General features: G+C 48.2%; 7 protein-coding genes across 7 annotated transcripts; 3 read left to right on the forward strand and 4 right to left on the reverse strand.

The window, feature by feature from the left end:
* Positions 1 to 113: 113 nt before the first annotated feature.
* On the reverse strand, positions 114 to 2,345 carry N7518_000038 (uncharacterized protein; the record flags this gene model as incomplete). The annotated part of the gene is made up of 2 exons (XM_057180966.1): positions 114 to 1,953; positions 2,008 to 2,345. 2 exons carry the CDS (start codon positions 2,343 to 2,345, stop codon positions 114 to 116), a joined length of 2,178 nt encoding a protein of 725 aa, XP_057046316.1.
* A 969-nt stretch (positions 2,346 to 3,314) lies between these two features.
* On the reverse strand, positions 3,315 to 4,374 carry N7518_000039 (putative aldo-keto reductase (AKR); the record flags this gene model as incomplete). Its single annotated transcript, XM_057180967.1, has 2 exons — positions 3,315 to 4,007; positions 4,072 to 4,374. Coding segments are annotated over 2 exons (996 nt in total), but the record flags the coding sequence as incomplete, so codon positions are not given.
* A 1,113-nt stretch (positions 4,375 to 5,487) lies between these two features.
* On the forward strand, positions 5,488 to 5,712 carry N7518_000040 (uncharacterized protein; the record flags this gene model as incomplete). Its single annotated transcript, XM_057180968.1, has 1 exon — positions 5,488 to 5,712. The coding sequence occupies one exon, from the start codon at positions 5,488 to 5,490 to the stop codon at positions 5,710 to 5,712; it is 225 nt and encodes a 74-aa protein (XP_057046318.1).
* On the reverse strand, positions 5,697 to 6,701 carry N7518_000041 (uncharacterized protein; the record flags this gene model as incomplete). Its single annotated transcript, XM_057180969.1, has 1 exon — positions 5,697 to 6,701. One exon carries the CDS (start codon positions 6,699 to 6,701, stop codon positions 5,697 to 5,699), a length of 1,005 nt encoding a protein of 334 aa, XP_057046319.1.
* Positions 6,702 to 8,636: 1,935 nt separating this feature from the next.
* Positions 8,637 to 9,344, forward strand: N7518_000042 (putative GPI anchored protein; the record flags this gene model as incomplete). The annotated part of the gene is made up of 2 exons (XM_057180970.1): positions 8,637 to 8,961; positions 9,019 to 9,344. 2 exons carry the CDS (start codon positions 8,637 to 8,639, stop codon positions 9,342 to 9,344), a joined length of 651 nt encoding a protein of 216 aa, XP_057046320.1.
* Positions 9,345 to 9,699: 355 nt separating this feature from the next.
* Positions 9,700 to 11,122, reverse strand: N7518_000043 (DUF3431 domain-containing protein; the record flags this gene model as incomplete). Its single annotated transcript, XM_057180971.1, has 3 exons — positions 9,700 to 9,931; positions 9,988 to 10,539; positions 10,602 to 11,122. 3 exons carry the CDS (start codon positions 11,120 to 11,122, stop codon positions 9,700 to 9,702), a joined length of 1,305 nt encoding a protein of 434 aa, XP_057046321.1.
* A 3,592-nt stretch (positions 11,123 to 14,714) lies between these two features.
* N7518_000044 (uncharacterized protein) lies at positions 14,715 to 16,673 on the forward strand (the record flags this gene model as incomplete). Its single annotated transcript, XM_057180972.1, has 3 exons — positions 14,715 to 15,044; positions 15,134 to 15,680; positions 15,751 to 16,673. 3 exons carry the CDS (start codon positions 14,715 to 14,717, stop codon positions 16,671 to 16,673), a joined length of 1,800 nt encoding a protein of 599 aa, XP_057046322.1.
* Between the last annotated feature and the right edge of the window lie 1,188 nt (positions 16,674 to 17,861).

Genomic DNA, 17,861 nt, shown 5'->3' on the forward strand with positions numbered 1-17,861 from the left:
ATGTGAAACCTCATATCAACAAGAAAAACGCCTAATCGCCGAAAGTTTTGTCCACATCCACACCGTGGTTGTGAATCTGCTCCGTTCTGATCTTCCTCATGCTATCGGCAGAATCACGCCTTTCTGCGCCGTTTCGACGCACTACCACCATCATTTACAGCTTCGCTTGAATTTCCCGTGGCTGTGGGGCTGGTGGTTTCGCTATCCGTCAGCTGCTCGATCACACGCCCAGATTCATCGTAGCCAACACCGTCAAAACCATAGTTGTAGGTAGGATCACCCTGCGCATTATGAGGGGTTTCAAAAAGATCAGGCTCGGTAGGGATGTGATCGAAATCGAACAGGTCGTTGGTATCATCGCCTTGGGTGGTCCCCATAGGATCGTGTGTATTCTGGCCTGCCCCCAAATGGTCCATTGGATTCTCCTGTTTCTTCATATCGGACCCTGTGTCTCCAATGTCGGTGAAATAGTCGTTGTTGAAAATTTGGTCGAGGTCGAGCGGCGGAGGAGGTACATTGCCCTCACTATCGATACCGGGGATGGTGCCATTCGGGCTCAGCGGCTGGAGAAGGCTAGTCAAGTTCTGGACAGAACGATCCTGCTCAGCTTGCATCTTGACTAGGTTGTCGATTTCTTGTCGTGTGCTGGCTAGCCTGCCCGAGTAGTTGTGCGGCATAAGGGGTGGATTCGGCGAGATAAGCGCGTTGTTGGGCGATACGCCAGCGTTGGGTTCTGATGAATTTGTTTCGTTGGCCATGAGTCGAAGCATATCGGCGCGTTGATTTGCCGTGAGGGGAACATTACCACCGTGGTTTTCGAGGGAGGAGAGCACATTGGGGAACTCGGAGAAGTTTGTTGAGAGCCCGTTGCGTGCATTGGAATTTTGGATTACAGACATAATGTCCCGTTGAGGAGGATTCTGGTCTGTCGGCTGTCCCGGAGAAACGTTTGCAGTACGTGGGCTGTGGTCAAACACCTCCTCCACATGGCCGTGCTGGTTGGCGCTGGGTTGCCGAGCATGACCACGAGACCGCGTGTCATAGGAGCCACTGCCTGACGGTGAAATTGTTGAGGGTCGATTATTATACGCGTGCGCTGCGGGCGGAGCCTTCAAAAGTAGCGGCGGCTTCTTCATTGTTCTCTGGGCACTCGGGCTAGCCATTGATCCTAGAGCATTGTTAAGGTAGTCATCATCAACATCCACGATGTTTCCTTGGTCCTGCGAAATGGCTCCCGCAAAAGAATTCGCGAGATTTTGTGGCCCGCCCTCCCCCTGCAAACTGCGGTTATACACGGTTGCAAGGAATGTTAAAATGGCATTGATGGAGTTCTCATGGCGAGTGTGTTGCTCTTGGAAGTTGGCTGCCTGCGCATAGAGTTGCTCGTGTTCTTTCCGCAGCCTGGTGATTGTAGTTGAGATGATTGACTGCTGTTGACGAATCGCCTGAAGTTCGCGATATACTCCAGAAAGTTGATCATTGGGTACTGAGCTGTCTGTGGCTAATGACAATTGCTGTGGTCGGGGAGCACGGGTATCGCGAGGGGCCGGTGCACCCTCTTCGACATAATCGTCCATCTCGTTATCTTCAATATCCTCCGTTTTCACGCGCGTGCCGCCCTTGCTAGGTTTGCTCGCATGTCCGCCACCCCCAGCGTTCTTTGGCTTCTGGATGAGCCATAGCAAATCAGGGTGGCCTCGTTTGAAATAGGGGTTGGCGTATTCGCTGGGACTCTTGTTTTTCCGCTCGCTGGCGCGCATTGAATTATCGGAAAGTCCGACCTTCTTGTGAAAGCCGTACATGTTCAGCTGTCGGACGAATGAGGCGTAGTTATTGTGTTTGAAGAGCTCGGGAATCAATGTTCTCGCAAATTCATCTTCGTCTAGGACGACGAAGGAATTGCCATCATCAGACCATCGAATCAGTTCCGTATTCTTAGATTCATCTAGGAAACTGCGATCATTCGTTAGCCCTATAATTGATCACAAGCGATAGGTCGGATCATACCTGCTCAATTTTTGTACAAATGGCGGGATTTGCTTTCGTTTTGCCTGTGAATCTCTCTTCGCAGTCAAGGCTCGCCGATAGAGCTCCTCTAGAGACTCCCCCCATGCGCCACTCTCCCCATTTCCATTGTTGCCTCCATTTTCCACATATGAAGCAGGAGGTTGCTCGTAGCCACGGTTTCGGCTGACCACCTGATTCGCTTGTCGGCGGGCGAGTTGATTGGATGCTGTCGCAGCAGGTGCAGAGACATCCTGCGGTGGGGAAAAGGCCACGGGGTTGTAGGCGGGATCAGAGAAGGCGGAGGTATTGATGGCATTGACGGGGGGTTCTGGCCCCATTGTAAGAATTGATCGTTCGAGAGCTGAGACCCGGGGTTCGCAGTGGTCGGAAAGTTCGGTACAGGGTTCATCTGAGGATGGACGGGCGGTACTGTTCCCGGTGCTGGTCTCTTGCGGGTCATTCCTTGCGAGCTCATAGTGAAGAAGCTGGCGTAATGACTCTTATCGCGGTGGGGTTCGATATAGAATTGTATCTCGATTTTCTTTAGTCTCTGAATAGGAGACTGAGTTGGCCGCAGGAAATTTGCCTAGGAGACAAAGGAACCGGAAGCGAACTCAGTATGCAGGAAGTTTTTCATCCAAGTCGGTTCTAATTTGAGTCGACGGCTTTGACCACAGAAGCGAGAGGTGTAAAAAGTGGATAACACTGAGCAGAGCGCGAAATTTGTGGTATCGACACTGAAGTAAACGAAGGGTCACAGGAATCGACAGCAGGCGGCAAATCAAGGACCAGCAGTGATCAATACTAGGCAGATGATGCTCAATGGGCGCGTGAATTGTCCAACATCCAGAATAAGGCGGGAGGCTGCAGCAGAAAGCGCCCACTGGGCGGTGAATGAGTTGATATGGCAAGTATTAAGCTCTAGGGGCACAAGGTAGGAAGACCAAGAGAAAATCAAACGAATGCAACTATATTGTCAACAAGATGAATATGAACCCTCATGCCACTCGGCGGCAAATCCAAGTTGCCCCGGTCCGGCCACGGATGGCGTTGACTGAGTCAGCAAGATAAGTGGTGACGAGTACTTACAAGTACCTCATTTTGCCATGTGATCGCGCGTTGTCTGTCAGGTATCAGTACAGATGAACTGGTCGCTATCTTAGGATCGTGAGCCTAGAGTTCACAATTGCAATGTCAATATGTCATTTCATACTTATGTCTTCTCAATTATTTGATTTTTGCAGTAAGCACTACCATTGAGCACTAACTGTTCCCCGCAGAAGCCTTGACACGGCTTGCTCAACTTTTTATATGCAACTAGATTCCCCTATCAAACCCCGGAATTCCGTCAAAATCTGTTGCCATAACTCAGGCTGCTTCTGTGTGAAATCCTCGACCTGTTTAGGAGCAGACAAGTCTTCCTTCATGCGCGACTCATTCTTGGTCCCATTCAGCACCGCCACATCCTTCAAGCCCATAACCAGAGTATAAAAAGCAGCAGCCGGAGTTATCTTAACATGGCGAGCAAGTTGCTGCACTGGCTCAGAGCGAACGAGGTCCGGATTCGCTGTCAAAGTCCAAAAACTTTGGTAGATGACCTGATTCTCGCGGCAGAACGCGCGCAGGGGGACATCAAACAGAGTATCCTCGTAGAATCTGTTCTGTACCACTGATGGCTTCACAGTTGTCTGCGACGACGTACACAATTCTTGGAGTATAGGCAATGTACAATTGGAGATACCTAAATTCCGGATGCGGTGGGGAACATAGGTCTCAAGGGCGTGCCAGGCCTCCAGGGTCTGGGCTAAAGTTGACAGTGGCGAATGAATAATCACGGTGTCAATGTAGGCCTCATCCACGGAGTCGGGGTCAACATTTGAGCGAAGATTATGCAATGAAGATTTGATAGATGCATGGACCTGATCAGTCACCGTCGCTGATGGATCATACGGCATATTGGCCAGGTCCTGTGCCGAGACAGGACTATATTTAGTTTGCACCTTATTATGGTTAGCTATCAATCCCCAAATACATCTAAATTAAAAATAGCAGCTGCCCACTCACGTATAAGTCTGCTCGGCCGACGATCCCATCAGCAATTGCTCTGCGGATGCCATCACCCACGAGATTCTCTTGGTAATGGCGGGGTTGGGCCGCTGTGTCCACAGCCCGAAAACCGGCTTTAATTGCACCGTATACCAGATCAGCACTGCGATCTTTCTTCCAGGCTGTGCCGTAGATGAAAACTGGGATGGTGGTGGAGATAGTGCCCCGAGTTGGACGCAAGCAGTATTTTTCCCACATCTTGCCGACTGCGCGAGTCATCTGTGTTGATAGGTGAATTGAGAAGGGGTACTTAATTGGGTAGCTTTGATTGAATTAGAAATGAGAGCAGAAGTACGTTTAACTTGGAAATGATGTTATGATTGCGGGGGTCCACCTCAACGCTTTCTTACTAACAATATGGAACCCTAAAGGCATTCAAGTTTGCTTGCTTGCTCGCTTACTAGTTTGCATTCACATAACTAGTTAAGTAGATTGTTTGTTAGATAGCTAAGCGAGACGTTCGAAGTTTGCTCAGCTATATCAACTGCTTCTACTTTGCAATTTGCTTCTTCTTTCTTTCTCTATCTTAGTTATTTAGTTGAATGTGCTCTTTCTTCTTGGTCGATCTGGCACCTCATAGCAACGACGATATCGGAATCGCGACTGAGCACAAGTTGATTATAGACTCTGGATCAAAGTCACGGGAATGAATACTTCAAAAAACTGCCGATATAGACCGATTTTTACCGATTTCTCTAGTTATTCCTGCAAACCACATATATTTCTTGTCAATTTCTAACGTTTTTTATCTCTTTCTTCTGATATACGATGGTAATACTTAGTATATATCCTCAGCATTTGGTTTCCGTTGTTGCGAGACACAACGCAACGCCCGTTTCTGCACAAGTCTTAGAACGACCTAAGTATAGCCAGGAAGATTGATAGTTCCAATAGGAGCATTGAAAGGACAATGTGGCTGCAACGTATGTGCATCCTCGAAGCCAGTTATCAATTCTTCCGAAGTCTTCTCAAGTTCAGATAGCCAGTTGATTTGCTGGTCCAATGAGGATATCCCGGTTACGCCATAAAATACTTGATAGCCAACTGACACCGAATGCTCCCAATATGCAGGTGGGGTAGGTAACAGTCGATTGTGCTTCGCTGTCCAAGTCAAAGAAATTCACTCGGTCTTTTTGCACATGCTACGCTGAGGCTATCTCGCCTCACATTTAAGGCTGGGTAGTGAGCCACGTTTCTTAGGATATTCTAGCTCTCTTTCCACTCCAAGCAGACTCTTCACAGCCTGTAAAAACACCACAAAAATTGCTCCTTCGATTTAGTGACCTCAAGGGTATAGTAAAAGCAACAAACCCTTTCTCTTAAGCTACACTGACCAGCATAATAGGTCCGCGCTGTTTCCCCACATCACCAGAGATGGCCGAGCAGTCTTCGTCAGAGACACCCGTTGTCGAGGAGGTGAAATATGGTATCGGAGATAGTCTTAAGACGTTCCAACAGCTCAGCTCGTCGGGAGGAGCGGCACGAAAGAAGAGGCTGGATAATCACAAGGCAAGAATCATGGGAGCTTTGGGCGACGCAATCCAGGAGCAGTTTTCGAAAGAGGAAGGGAAGGAGAAACAAAATCATTCAGACAAGTAGTCTGTATGGTGTTGAAAGGCGTTCAGAAGATCTTTGTCGTATTTCTCTTTGTCCGCGAGCTTGCGACCCGCGATACCTCCCACGTTCTTTTCGAAAAAGAAAGGCATGACCACACCAAACTCTTCATCGTAATTCTTACAAAATAAAGGCTTGATATGGTTGCTAAAGATAGTGAACACCCCCGAGGGACTTGAGATCCCCATTGTGTACCAGAATGCACCCGATTCCCACGTACGATTCAAAATCTCCGAGAGACACAACGGTGTAGGCCCATCATCCTTCTCGCGGTGAGACAATTCCTCCTCAGTGACCAAAGCCTCCATGAATTGTCGACGGCTGAGATCGTATTCCGCAGGAACAAGCTCATCCACACCTTTGTCTGTAAGCCACAAGGGAGGCATCATCATTTCGATTGGCCGGGAGCAGGCCCATTCAAGGTCCACGACACATTTTATATGCCACTGTGCATCCACAAAGATGTTGCTTTGATGGAGGTCGGTGAAACAAAGAACAAATGGGCCTCTTCGAAAGCTCCGGTTGAAAATCGACTGAAAAACTGTTCGCATGGCAGTTAGCACGGAGAGCTGGTAAGCACAGTCTCCGAGATTGTTAACAGCATTTGGTTGTTGGCGAAATCGGTTGTCATGAGCTCCTAGCATATCAATCACGTATGAGTCAACAGTTGAGTAGGTATAATCACGGGGTATATCGGTTGATATCCCTTCATTCTCCAGCTGCTGTATTTCAATTGAAAGAGGTCGATTTGCAAGATGCAAAAACCCATAGTTGTCGATTATTAACGAGCCGATTCTGGGGAGCGGAGATCGACTGAGACTGAGAAAAATTCGAGAGAGATCACGGAAAAGGTTTGTTCGTAGCGTCTGGTCATGTCGCCCTTCCTTCCACGTGTCGGAGAGCATTACTCCTTGTGTTTCGTCGATAAATTCAACTAGAATATAGCCAATATCGGCCAGCCCGCCAATGGACATGGCGTTACTGTACTGATGACGGGTATAATTTGATGGGACAGGTTTCCCCAGCCATGATAAAAGTTTCCGGCGCATGAGCCAGAGATAGCGAGAGAATAAAGGCATACATCCTAGAAGAGTAAACTGACGACTATGAGTAGGCTTTCCTGGACACCGGGATTTATTAGCTACATACCACTTCTCCGGACGACAAAGAAAAGCCATGGAGCTGGGGTATTGGTATTTCCGAACAATTTTCTTGGAGCCAGGCATAGGTCCCCACTTCGCAGCGGATTTTCTCGTCACTATTACCAGGATTGAAGGCTTCGCCGACACGGTAAGGCAGAGGGAATCGAAGAAGAACTCGCTTGTTTTGCCGGTTGTGGATAGTTATCGGTACACAAACGTTGAAGCTACCATGAAGCCAATTTTCAATTTCCGAAACTTCGCATGCAGCGGGTGAGCTCAAGTTGAGATGGTGGGCAACGACTGCCTTCATCCAGTCGCTTTTGTCGCGAAGGTGGGCGAAAAATCGAACCTGTTGGGCATAATAATCGAGCTGGTGGAGCATGTTGAATTCATCATCTTTCACATCTGGGTACGTGACTTCTCGTCGAAGAAGACGTCTTTTCTTACGCATAGCGTCAAGTGCCATATTTCTTTGTTTACCCAGATAATTATCAGTTAGTTATTCAGGGGCTGACCGTCTTGAGATTCTGTAAGGATCGCATGGTTTCTATTGGATAGTACAAACTAGGTTAATTACTCCGTACATAGCAAGCCGATTACATAATCGCCAAGCTTCTCGCTTTCTTTTCTATGCGCATTAGTAAGCACCTGCTCGAGTGCCGCGTTCCTGCCTCAGGCTCCGAGAGTATACAACATACAACCCCTGCAAGGCTCTCGGGAGCACAGTCTTTCCAACGTAATACCACATGATACTTGACTCGAATAAGCCCACTAGATCTACTCAAATTCGGCAAAATTATCAATAGTCGGTTAGTCTGGACTAGCTGTTTACCAAGCTACTTCGAGCGATGTCAACAGTATGCCGCTAAAATCATATCGAATGGTGTCGATAGACTGACAAGCGGTAATTCAAGAACTTTTAAAGAATCCTAGCCTGGAGATTAACCACTCATATAGCATTTATGGTCGCTTTGTATACTTCAGGGCTATCTATATATAGCAGAATGGTGGCTATCGGCAACCCACATGGGCAGCTTCTTTCACTTGATATAAGTTTAAACTTGATTTTTCGAGCTCAAAGTTTGATATGGAGTACTCCGTACAGCTACAACAAAGCATGTCGATTAACCTATGGTCAAGGTTGCAGAATTTGAATGGTATGCACCGATTAGCCCCACAACGTGGCTTAGACACTGCCCAGGTGGGCTTGTCCGTATAGGATCTCCGGAGTGGAATAAGACCCTTCCTTGGCAAACGGAGAGGTGTATGAAGTATGGAGTAAGTGAAAGATTGTAAACCTTCAGAATGGGCCAGCTCAGTCAGGGATAGAGCATAGCCACGGTGCCTGCATATTGATAGAAAAATATACAAAACGCAGAACCCAAATGCACGATATTATCAGTACTATCTCGTCGGAATTTCCATTCAGGCTCTTGGCACAGTCTTGGCTGATGGCATAAACCAGGCAGCTGCTTTTACACAATCAACATTGGCGGCACTCCGCTGGTCGATACAAGGGTGGACACACTTTGGAGGTCTGTTTTCTATTTCAGAACTCTGACCATGCGCGCGGAGAATGCCGACAAAGAATATCTTCTACATGTAGAGCGAAAAACAATTACCCAGTTGCTTTGAGTGGGCTTAGCAAACAGAGTTATACCAACTTCAACAATATAAATATGTCTTGAATCCTGGCCATTGCTTTCGGTCAAAAACAACGACACAACCAAATTCCTTTCTATTATACAATCATCAACTTCAACAATCATGCATACTCAGCAGCTCCTCCCTATTTGCGGTCTCTTACTTGCCAGTGTTGCAATCGCATCCAAATTGGACCATGACGATGTCCCCAATCGCTGCTGGCCTGCCTGCAGCTCTGTCGTCGGAATTGCCAAGAGTTGTGATGCCAAACATGAACGGGATTCAGCTGAGATCCAATGCATTTGTGATTGGGATGCTGCCAAAACCGAGATTCCGCTCTGCTCCGCTTGCATCACCCAGTATCAAACCGACAGGCGCAACCATAACATAACTCACCACGACGACGACAATGATGATGACGATGACGATGATAATGACGACGATAACGGTGTGTATAATGTAAATACACCAGTAAGATACAAAATAAAGCTAATGCATTAATCAGAGGCCCTTGACCTTGTCCACTCTTGCTCGCTCACTACGACTACCTACTCTGCTGCTGCCACTACTTTGATTGGCACATCTACCAGCACAGAATCTACTAGCACTGCTACTTCAAGCACAGCAACCAGAACTGACTCTTCTAGCACCAGCGGAGGCAGCCAGGACTCTACTTCATCTGTCTCTTCCGGATCCTCTGACTCCGCCGGTGCCTCATCAGGCTCTGCATCCTCCCCTACTTCTACCCCTGATGCTGCAGCTGGTATTTTGGCTCCCGGTGCTATATCCATGTTAGGTTTCATGGGGCTGATGGCTTTTGCTTGGCTGTGAGTCAATGGATTCGAATCTCGGTCAGAGATAAGTCAGTGAAGATATACTCGATGGTTTATGAATATGTCCAATGCTTTCCTTTGAATTTTCAGATGATATCGATGATTTATGTCCGGTGTTGAGATAGTCCATAGTATACGCAATTGACAGTTTCGAGTTTTTGGAAAAGACCGAGTGAGAGAAAGTATAGCTATGATCGAGTATACTTGGTGAGAATCTGTCAGTGACTGGCTAGAATAAGCAGAAAATGGAAATAATATACAGGAACAGAACTAAAAAGCAGTCAGGTTGAACTTTGGCGCAAGTCCAGGTATTGATACATCCCAGAAGCTCTCCATCCGTTAGATAAATACAATCATATCCTATTCACAGGTGTTGTATGTGTAGGTGTCGCATGTACAGGTGTTTCCTTCACAGGCGTTGGGTGTATAGGTGTTTCACCCCTAGGTATTTCATCCATAGATATTTCGTCCATAGGTGTTTCATCGTACCAATTGCCCCAGATGCCATCATCAAAGAAATTCCCAGCCGACTCTTCATAATCCATGGCATATACATCCTTGTAACACTGAGCCTTTTCCGGACAACTGTTCACAGTCGGGTTAACATCAATTCCTTGGACATTTTTTATGCTACAACTTACAACACGGGATCCTGCCCGAAAATAATGTGCCAGATGTACTCAAAGACACGGCCACTCGTCTCGTCGTCCAACTCGGTTGTCATAAGCCAATGATGATACGACTCATAGGCGCTCCGTGGGCGTTGGAGAACCTGCTCCCTGGTCACAGCAAACTGAGCACAGCAGGGCGTAGCAACGATCTCAGGCACATCGGTGTTGTTAAAGATACGGATCCAAGCACCCGCAAAGGCAAGCTCGGTCGTGCGACCAGCCGTTTGTCGAAATGGCTGGACCTCGTCGGGACACCCGGGACTCCAGTCACAGCGTAGATTGAGATATCCAACTCGTCGGAGGTAGTCGAGTTGCAGTCTTTGGACGGTCAACACATTGTCCTGCTCCCAAAATTCGACGTGGCCGCTATATTGATGAGCGTGGAGGAAGACCATGTACTCGGGCAATTTGTCGTAGTTGTCTAAAATGTATTGCAGGTAGGCACTACTTTCTTTGCCTTTGTTTTGCTCGACTTGCAGGGATGCTTCGGGGTCATCAACGAGGTAAACTGCGTGTTGCCATCTAGAATTCAGTTAGAATTGGCACGGTTGTGATCGATTAGTGATTGGTCTATGGGGACATACTCTGGCAGCTGATCCTCGAGCCAATCAGTGTCTTCGTATGACATCTTCCCCAGAATAATGATGCGATCCGATTTCGGAGTGACCTTTGGACGAGAAGGGGCAGTAGACGAAGGTGCCATGACATCATTATGCTCTACTGGAGCGAGTAGTTGGGCATCGTCGAATCCGTTTGAATCATAGAATTCGGGTTCCTCTTCAGATCTGAACCATAGCTCCCCCGCCCATTCAGCACCGGGGACATCGACGGGGATGCGCTCCGGTTCAGGATTGGCTATCATTAGACGAGGAGTTGTTCGGGCCGTGGGTGACCATTTCCTCCGGGTTTGGGTATGTGAAGCTGGCGTCGCGGGCGTCGCAGTATGGGCCGAGACCAGCTCGATATATGCATCGCCATTTAGGACATAAAGATCGGAAGTATATTCATCATTTCGCCATTGCAGGAGGGATTCGAGGTGGGATTTGACCCAAAACAGGGTTAGAATTAGCGCAATGGCTATAGCCGCTCGTGCTAGAGTCCGCATTGTCCAGCATGCGGAGGGTTGAAGATCAGAAATCGAATGGATCGAGCAAATCGAATCGAACTCCGAGTCGAAGCGAAAAGCCCGCACTTTTAAACTGTACGTTAGTCTCCACTTCGGACGCCTTAGCCTTCAGCCCGTCAGCTTGGCCGCGTGGTTGCTACACGCAATATACGTACCCTATCTGACAGTATACTCAGGTGCCTTTCTGCCTAGAAAATATGTTCAGACTTATCTGCTTGGTTTTTGGCCACTTTTCATTTGCTTCAAGTGAAATCATCATCACTGCTCAGGTCTCAATCCGGCGAGTGCAACCTCTTTCTATGTGGGTCTGGCAGTCGTCACTCACTCGGGTCGAATATTGGATCTTGTTATCATGAAACTGTCGATCTTTTGATTTTGAATTACTTCAAGAGATGCATGTAATATGCAATATATGAAATATTTAACTACAGTACTACTTCAATATCAAAGGTTATACATAGAAAAGTCAAATCATGCCTTTTCCGCGTTTTCCGTCTACATCAGAAGACTTAAGAAAGAAGATATCTATAAAAAAGACATCTAATAGGACTATCAAAAAGACACAACAGGGCTGCTTATGCGACCGGCCATTCTATAGGTAGAAAACTCACGATATTTTGACTTGGAGCGGATCTAAGGCTGCATAATGCTGCATGCCAACGAATGGTTTAGAATGCAACATTGGAACGTTTCAAACGGCTTTACTTTTGAATATTACATAGTCCATTGTCGCTTTGCATCAGTCCCTACGATGTATGTTGTAATACCTCAGACGAGTTGGTTCTTGGCCTGATTTCTCAGGCCTCATTCCAGGGCCTAGTCTCGTTATTATTGGGCCTTTCCTGGTTTCTTCTTGAAACCGACAACCTGTCGTTTCAAGGATGTCTTTGACCGTGACTCCGGTTATCTTGGTTCAAGAATGGCTCGTACAGAAACAAACTTGACTCAGTTCAAAGATCAAGAATGGGTGTGTTAGAAGGATGTCTTATTTTCCAGGGGGAGCCTACTGTCAGCAATGACATCTGGATATTGCTTTTTCCTGGCGCAGCTGTCTGACTTTCTTTGTCTTTTTTTCTTTGATGTTCCAGACTGGTCCTATACGAGTTCCAATTCAATATCTGTGGTTAGTCTCTACCTATCGTTCTATTCCTAGGCTTGAGGATCAAGTCGGATGTCCAAGTTAGCCTCCGTTCATTCAAATTGTGTGGATATGAACCTCAGGGGCTGATTGCCTCTGTTCAAGGTCTGCCTGTTGTTAGGATTCATAGAGCTAGCCAGGAACCAGGGTTGCTTTCCCTCTTAAGTCACGAATTTCTCCTGAAGCACGCGGATGTCCTTGCGACCCGACCCGATCCTCTGTAGATCAATCCACTACCATAATTTTCCCCTTGGGTTTGGGTCGCTGATCGCAAACTCCCAGAAGGTCGTGCAGGTTCAGCAGATGTACCTGAGTGTGTGAAATATACGATCCCTCTTGTCAACCTCTCCGAACCATACGGAGGACGGAGTACCTATTACGGGAATGACAACCGGAGCGAATCAGAGCCATCCAAAGCCAAAATTCCCGTAGTCTTTTCTAGCGTCAATCTGAATTCAGCGACCATACTCCGTACGGAAGACGGGGATGTCAATTCCGAGTACGATTGTGGTAGTAACCACGAGCCGAAGAGCTCCAGCGCTCCACCCAACCGGGATCTGACACTGCCAGCAAATGTTCTAATCAGCGTCTAGCGGGTTCTAGCTCGGCCACATGAGGTCCGGAGCTCCACCAGACCGGGATCTGACACTGCCACTAAATGGTTTAACCAGCGTCTAGCGGGTTCTAGCTGAACGATATGAGCCTCTGAGGAGCTTCGACGCATGCGCTAGAAACGGGGGATGCGCGGATCGTGGGTACCGGACGAAAGTTCCAATTTCCTGGAGTGGGACACAATATACTAGCTTTCAGCTGCAGCAGCCGATGGGGGAATAAGGTGGCTTATCCGACTGGGCCGAACCATTAGGGAGAGCTGTTAAAATAACTCAGGTGGCTTGTTCATAAGGTGGCGAGTCATGGATTCGCCTTGGGTGGAAGGATGGGGCGAAATGAAATTAGGGGGGAAACTAACCTCAGGAGTAATAATAGAAAAACCCCCCTGAAGGAGATGGAACATTCAGATAATACGAAGTACGGAGTACAACGTACAGTAATTAAAAGGAAGCGGAGTCCATGATAATTACTCCATATGCAAAGTGCAAGCCGGTGTATCAAATATAGAGAATCACATATCCAACATACAGTATAGTACAGTGCACCCCCTTGCAAAAGCACGAGGCAGGGCGCGAACCCCGACTTCTATACGTCAGGCAACCCGTGGGACTGCAAATAAGCAAGAGTATGTAAGAAGCACGGAGTACTGGACTACTGGAGTATTATTCCGTACTCCGTGAAATCGAAATACTTTCCCCCAATCTGCTCAGGGATGAGAAGCTCTAAGTAGTGGTCCACCACAGCGGGGTCCTCTAAAATCGCCTAGTGACGAGCCTAACGAGGCACCGGCTCCTTGGTAAAAGGAAAGACTAAGGGGAATTCGGAATTGGGATAAGGAGCTACTCAGGTGACTGGAGCGGTTGGGGAACGACTGATCTAGGATGCTAATGATTCCAGAAGGATGTAGGAAAAGGGGATACACTAGAAATTCAAGCATGAAGCAATATCTACCACTCCGGGACTCCGTACTTAGACTTGCAATGTACGGTGTACTTGTTTATGCAGTCGAAGATTAAATGGTATAATCTCATTGGGCGAGTCCACATAAAGATCCAGGGGGGAATAAAAGTCGAAGATCTAATATAAACTAGAGAGGTGGACTATATAAAGTGACTATAAGTTGCTATAAGTATGGCATTTCCTCATCCTTTTTTCTTACTGGTTTAATATAAAACAGCTGCATATCTAACGGATCACCTGCTTTCTGCCTGAGGACTCGATCTCTCATCATCGCATCTCTTCTTCTCTCCTCTCCTCTCTCTGTGTCTGTGCCTGTGTCTTTTCTACAACTCACCTCCTTACTCCCCTCCGTTCTTGGCGGACCTGTGGACCGCTTTTCCCTCTTGAATTCCTTTCGTCTCTCTCTCTCCCCCCGCTCTCTTGTCTTTTGTTTCCTTCATCTGGGCCTTGATATTGGGAAAACTAGTTTCCAAAGGGAAATTCCCCGAACATACGGAAACAGTCAACTTCGGCCAAAGGGAAGAAAAGAAACAGCAAAAGCAACAAGAACCCCCTTGAATGAAAACGAAGCCTTTAATTTCGTGATCTCGTGAAGATATTCTGTCTTGGATTTGTGTCTTGAATTTTTGGTCGTTTTTGGTCTCTTTTTTTTATTTTTTTTCTCGTTCTCCGCCCCAGAATCTCCCTCCGATCGGCTTTTACTCCAAAGTTTTCCTCCCCCAAAACATCCGCACAATCCCGTCCCTCGACGGTTTCTCTTCAACTTCCACGCCTTGCGTCGCTCTCATGGTGGAGTAGTGACAATTATTTCCTTAAAACTGGTTTTGGTGGATTTTCACATTCCTCCCTCCGGAATTCTCGATGAGTTATCAACAAGACATGTATCACGATCATTCTGCGCGTTCCCCTGGGTCTCAGAGGCATCAACAACCCCTACACCGTCAGCCGTCTCGACAGTTCGATGCGTACGGCCCTATGCCGACCAACATGTATGAGCAAGATCAGATGCGTTACGAGTCCGCTCGCCTCGAACGCTTGAACCCGTCCTTGCAGAACAACTACGGATATGATATATCTGGCTCGCAGACTTGGAACCCCAACGGGTTTACCAATGCACAAGCTCTCGGAGGAATCCGCTCGGCCTCCGCCAGTTTGAAGCCTAATGCCCGTGGACGTGCCGGCCTCCCCACGGTATGTTTGATCTTATCCGACAATGGACCCCCTCCTCCAAAGGTACGAAAAAGGCGAAAAAGGAAAAAAGTACTAACAGGCTTCTCCAGACTTGGTTGGATCAGCAACCGAATATGCCCCAAGCATTTTCGAATTTGGGCCCTGGTCCCATTCAGAGCAGCGCGATGCGACCGGAAGCCTCCGCGTCCTCTGCAGATGACGACGAATTGATCCCAACCGCGATTGTCATCAAGAATATCCCCTTTGCCGTAAAGAAGGAACAGTTGGTACAGTTGATGACGGAACTCAACCTCCCCCTGCCCTACGCATTTAACTATCACTTTGACAATGGTGTCTTCCGTGGTCTGGCCTTTGCCAACTTCACTTCCGCCGAGGAAACAGCAACCGTGATCGAGGTGCTCAACCACTTTGAGCTACAGGGTCGGAAATTGCGAGTCGAGTACAAGAAGATGCTTCCCCTGCAGGAGCGCGAACGGATCGAGCGTGAGAAGCGGGAACGCCGTGGCCAGTTGGAAGAACAGCACCGCCCGATGGGAGGTGGTCCGCAGCTCCAGACGCAGAGCTCCATGTCTTCACTCACCTCGCACATCCCGGCCACCTCCCCTTCGCCCGTGTCCCAGCGTGGCCAAAAAATTGGTGCGTTACACATTCGTTTTAAGGTTATTGAAATCTCGACCTGTCGCTAACCATGTCTTTTTTAATACAGATGTGGACTTGAACGACACCCAGACCCTTTCCTACTACTCCCAACTACTCCTGTTCAAGGAAGATACTGTCCGCGATTCTGTGATCTTCCCCCACAACCTCACCCCCTCCCAGCGTCGCACCGTTCACACCCTGGCCCACAACATGGGCTTGGGACATGCTTCACGTGGCAGCGGCGAGCAGCGCCAGGTGCAAGTCTTTAAGATCGCCGCAGGTGCCAATGTCAGCCCCCCGACGTCCTCAATCCCGCCCTCTGGCCAGTCAGACAGTGGTCGCCGCGGCCTTAACCGGGCGGCGACCATTGACTTCGGCGAGGCTCGCCAAGAGGCTGGCCCTGGCGCTTTCAACACCTTGCGTGGACAGAACTCGGGCTTTCTGGGCGTGATGGACTCTCCTGGCAACTTCGCCAACGGCCAGAACCTACGGGCTGCCAAGTCCTTTGCCGACCTGCGATCTTACACTCCTTCGCCCGTGCCTTCCTCCGCTAGCTTCCCCGCCGCGTTGCAGTCCAACGGCGCCCGCCTCCAGTATGAGGGTGCGCCCACTGGTACTTCCAACACCCCGACCCTCACCCCTGTCCAGTCTGGCTCCTCTCTTGGAATGCAGCGTGATGACAACCTGCTGGTCAACAGCCTGGGCGGTCTTTCCCTCGGCACCGGTATCGGTGGCCCCAACTCGAGCCCTCGTCGCTTAAGAGGCATGTTCTCTTGGGAGCAGGACAGCCAGCAATCCAACGCTGGCGCCATTGGAAGCAACCGTGGCATGGGTATGGGGTATGACGGCCAGCAGGAGCGCATGCCCGTCCGCCAACCCCGCGGCCCGACCCCCGACAAGGGCCCCGGGTTTCGCCGTCAGAACGGCCACCAAAGCCGCGGAAGTGATGAACTCCGCACCAACTCCGGAGTAGAGATTATTGTGGAGTAGAACATTGGACGAATTTATTGAAGATGGCGACTCCCCTTTTTATTGCCAGCATCCGACTGATTTGCCGCGAGATGAATACGACTTGTATTACGAGTCCCTGTTCTGCGAATTACCGGCTTACGATTCGATGAGGGATGACGAGATGACAACAACACAAAAAAAAAGACCAGAAAATCCTCTGTTTCGCTGATCTAGCCAAGTTTTAGACGTTTCTTTCTTTTTGGGGCAGCCCAAGACACGCGGTTTCGATGAACGCTTTTGAACTTTTCCCCGACTCACACAGTTTCAAGAAGACTCTGGACTTGTTCTGGACTGATATTTTTTTTATTTCCAACACTTTCTGATATTGCGGGCGCCTTGCATGCAAATCCATGGATTTCTATTTATGCTGTGTCGGAACGAACTCCACGACCCCGAACGCCTCTTGGTGATATGGGATGCATACGAAGAATGACACAAAAGACCTTTTGCCGATGGCAGAAGAAACGACAATACCAGCATTTTGCATATTCTTGTCTGTTTTAGTTTGTACATGGGGTGACTCGCATCCGTTTTAATGTTTCTGGCCCGTCTTACCCCGACAACCGCTTTCCCCTAATCTTTCGGGGAAATTCATGTTCGATCTGTCCGGGTAAGGCGGTTGTGACATGCCTGTTTCTTCATTTTTACTTTTTTGCTTTCTTTTCCGCGTGCTTTGACTGCTTTCCCCTTGGTCGTTCGTCTCGCGGAATGGTGATCAGGGTCCACTGCTGTTTCTGAAACAGCTATATAGTGGTTCTGCTGCCTTCGATTGTGCCGATTCTACAGATCTACCTTATGCAGTGTGGATGCATTTTCTGCATTCCTGTGTCAGTGATGTTGATATATTTTTCCAACTCCCATTCTGAAGGGCTCTATTCCTCTTCCTGTTTGGTGTCTTTGCAGTCCAGCAATTTCTTTTTTTCCATTGCCTTTGCCTTTGTACTCAGCTTCTCACTGTTCAATCCATCTACCTTCAACCTGACTTCTATCCTACCAGTAGGTGAGTCGAGATCATAGTTGTGTGTAAATATTCTGACAATAGAACCTCTACTCTGTACTTCCAATCTGAATTTCCAATAGTAAAAACGAACCTATCAACCCAAAATATAGATGCCAAGAACAAATGACGCGGTTCCGTTGCGTTGTTTATCGTAGTTATGCATATTT

The sequence above is a fragment of the Penicillium psychrosexuale genome (genome assembly GCF_028828465.1).
Source record: "Penicillium psychrosexuale strain IBT 29551 chromosome Unknown utg000001l, whole genome shotgun sequence".
Taxonomy (NCBI): domain Eukaryota; kingdom Fungi; phylum Ascomycota; class Eurotiomycetes; order Eurotiales; family Aspergillaceae; genus Penicillium; species Penicillium psychrosexuale.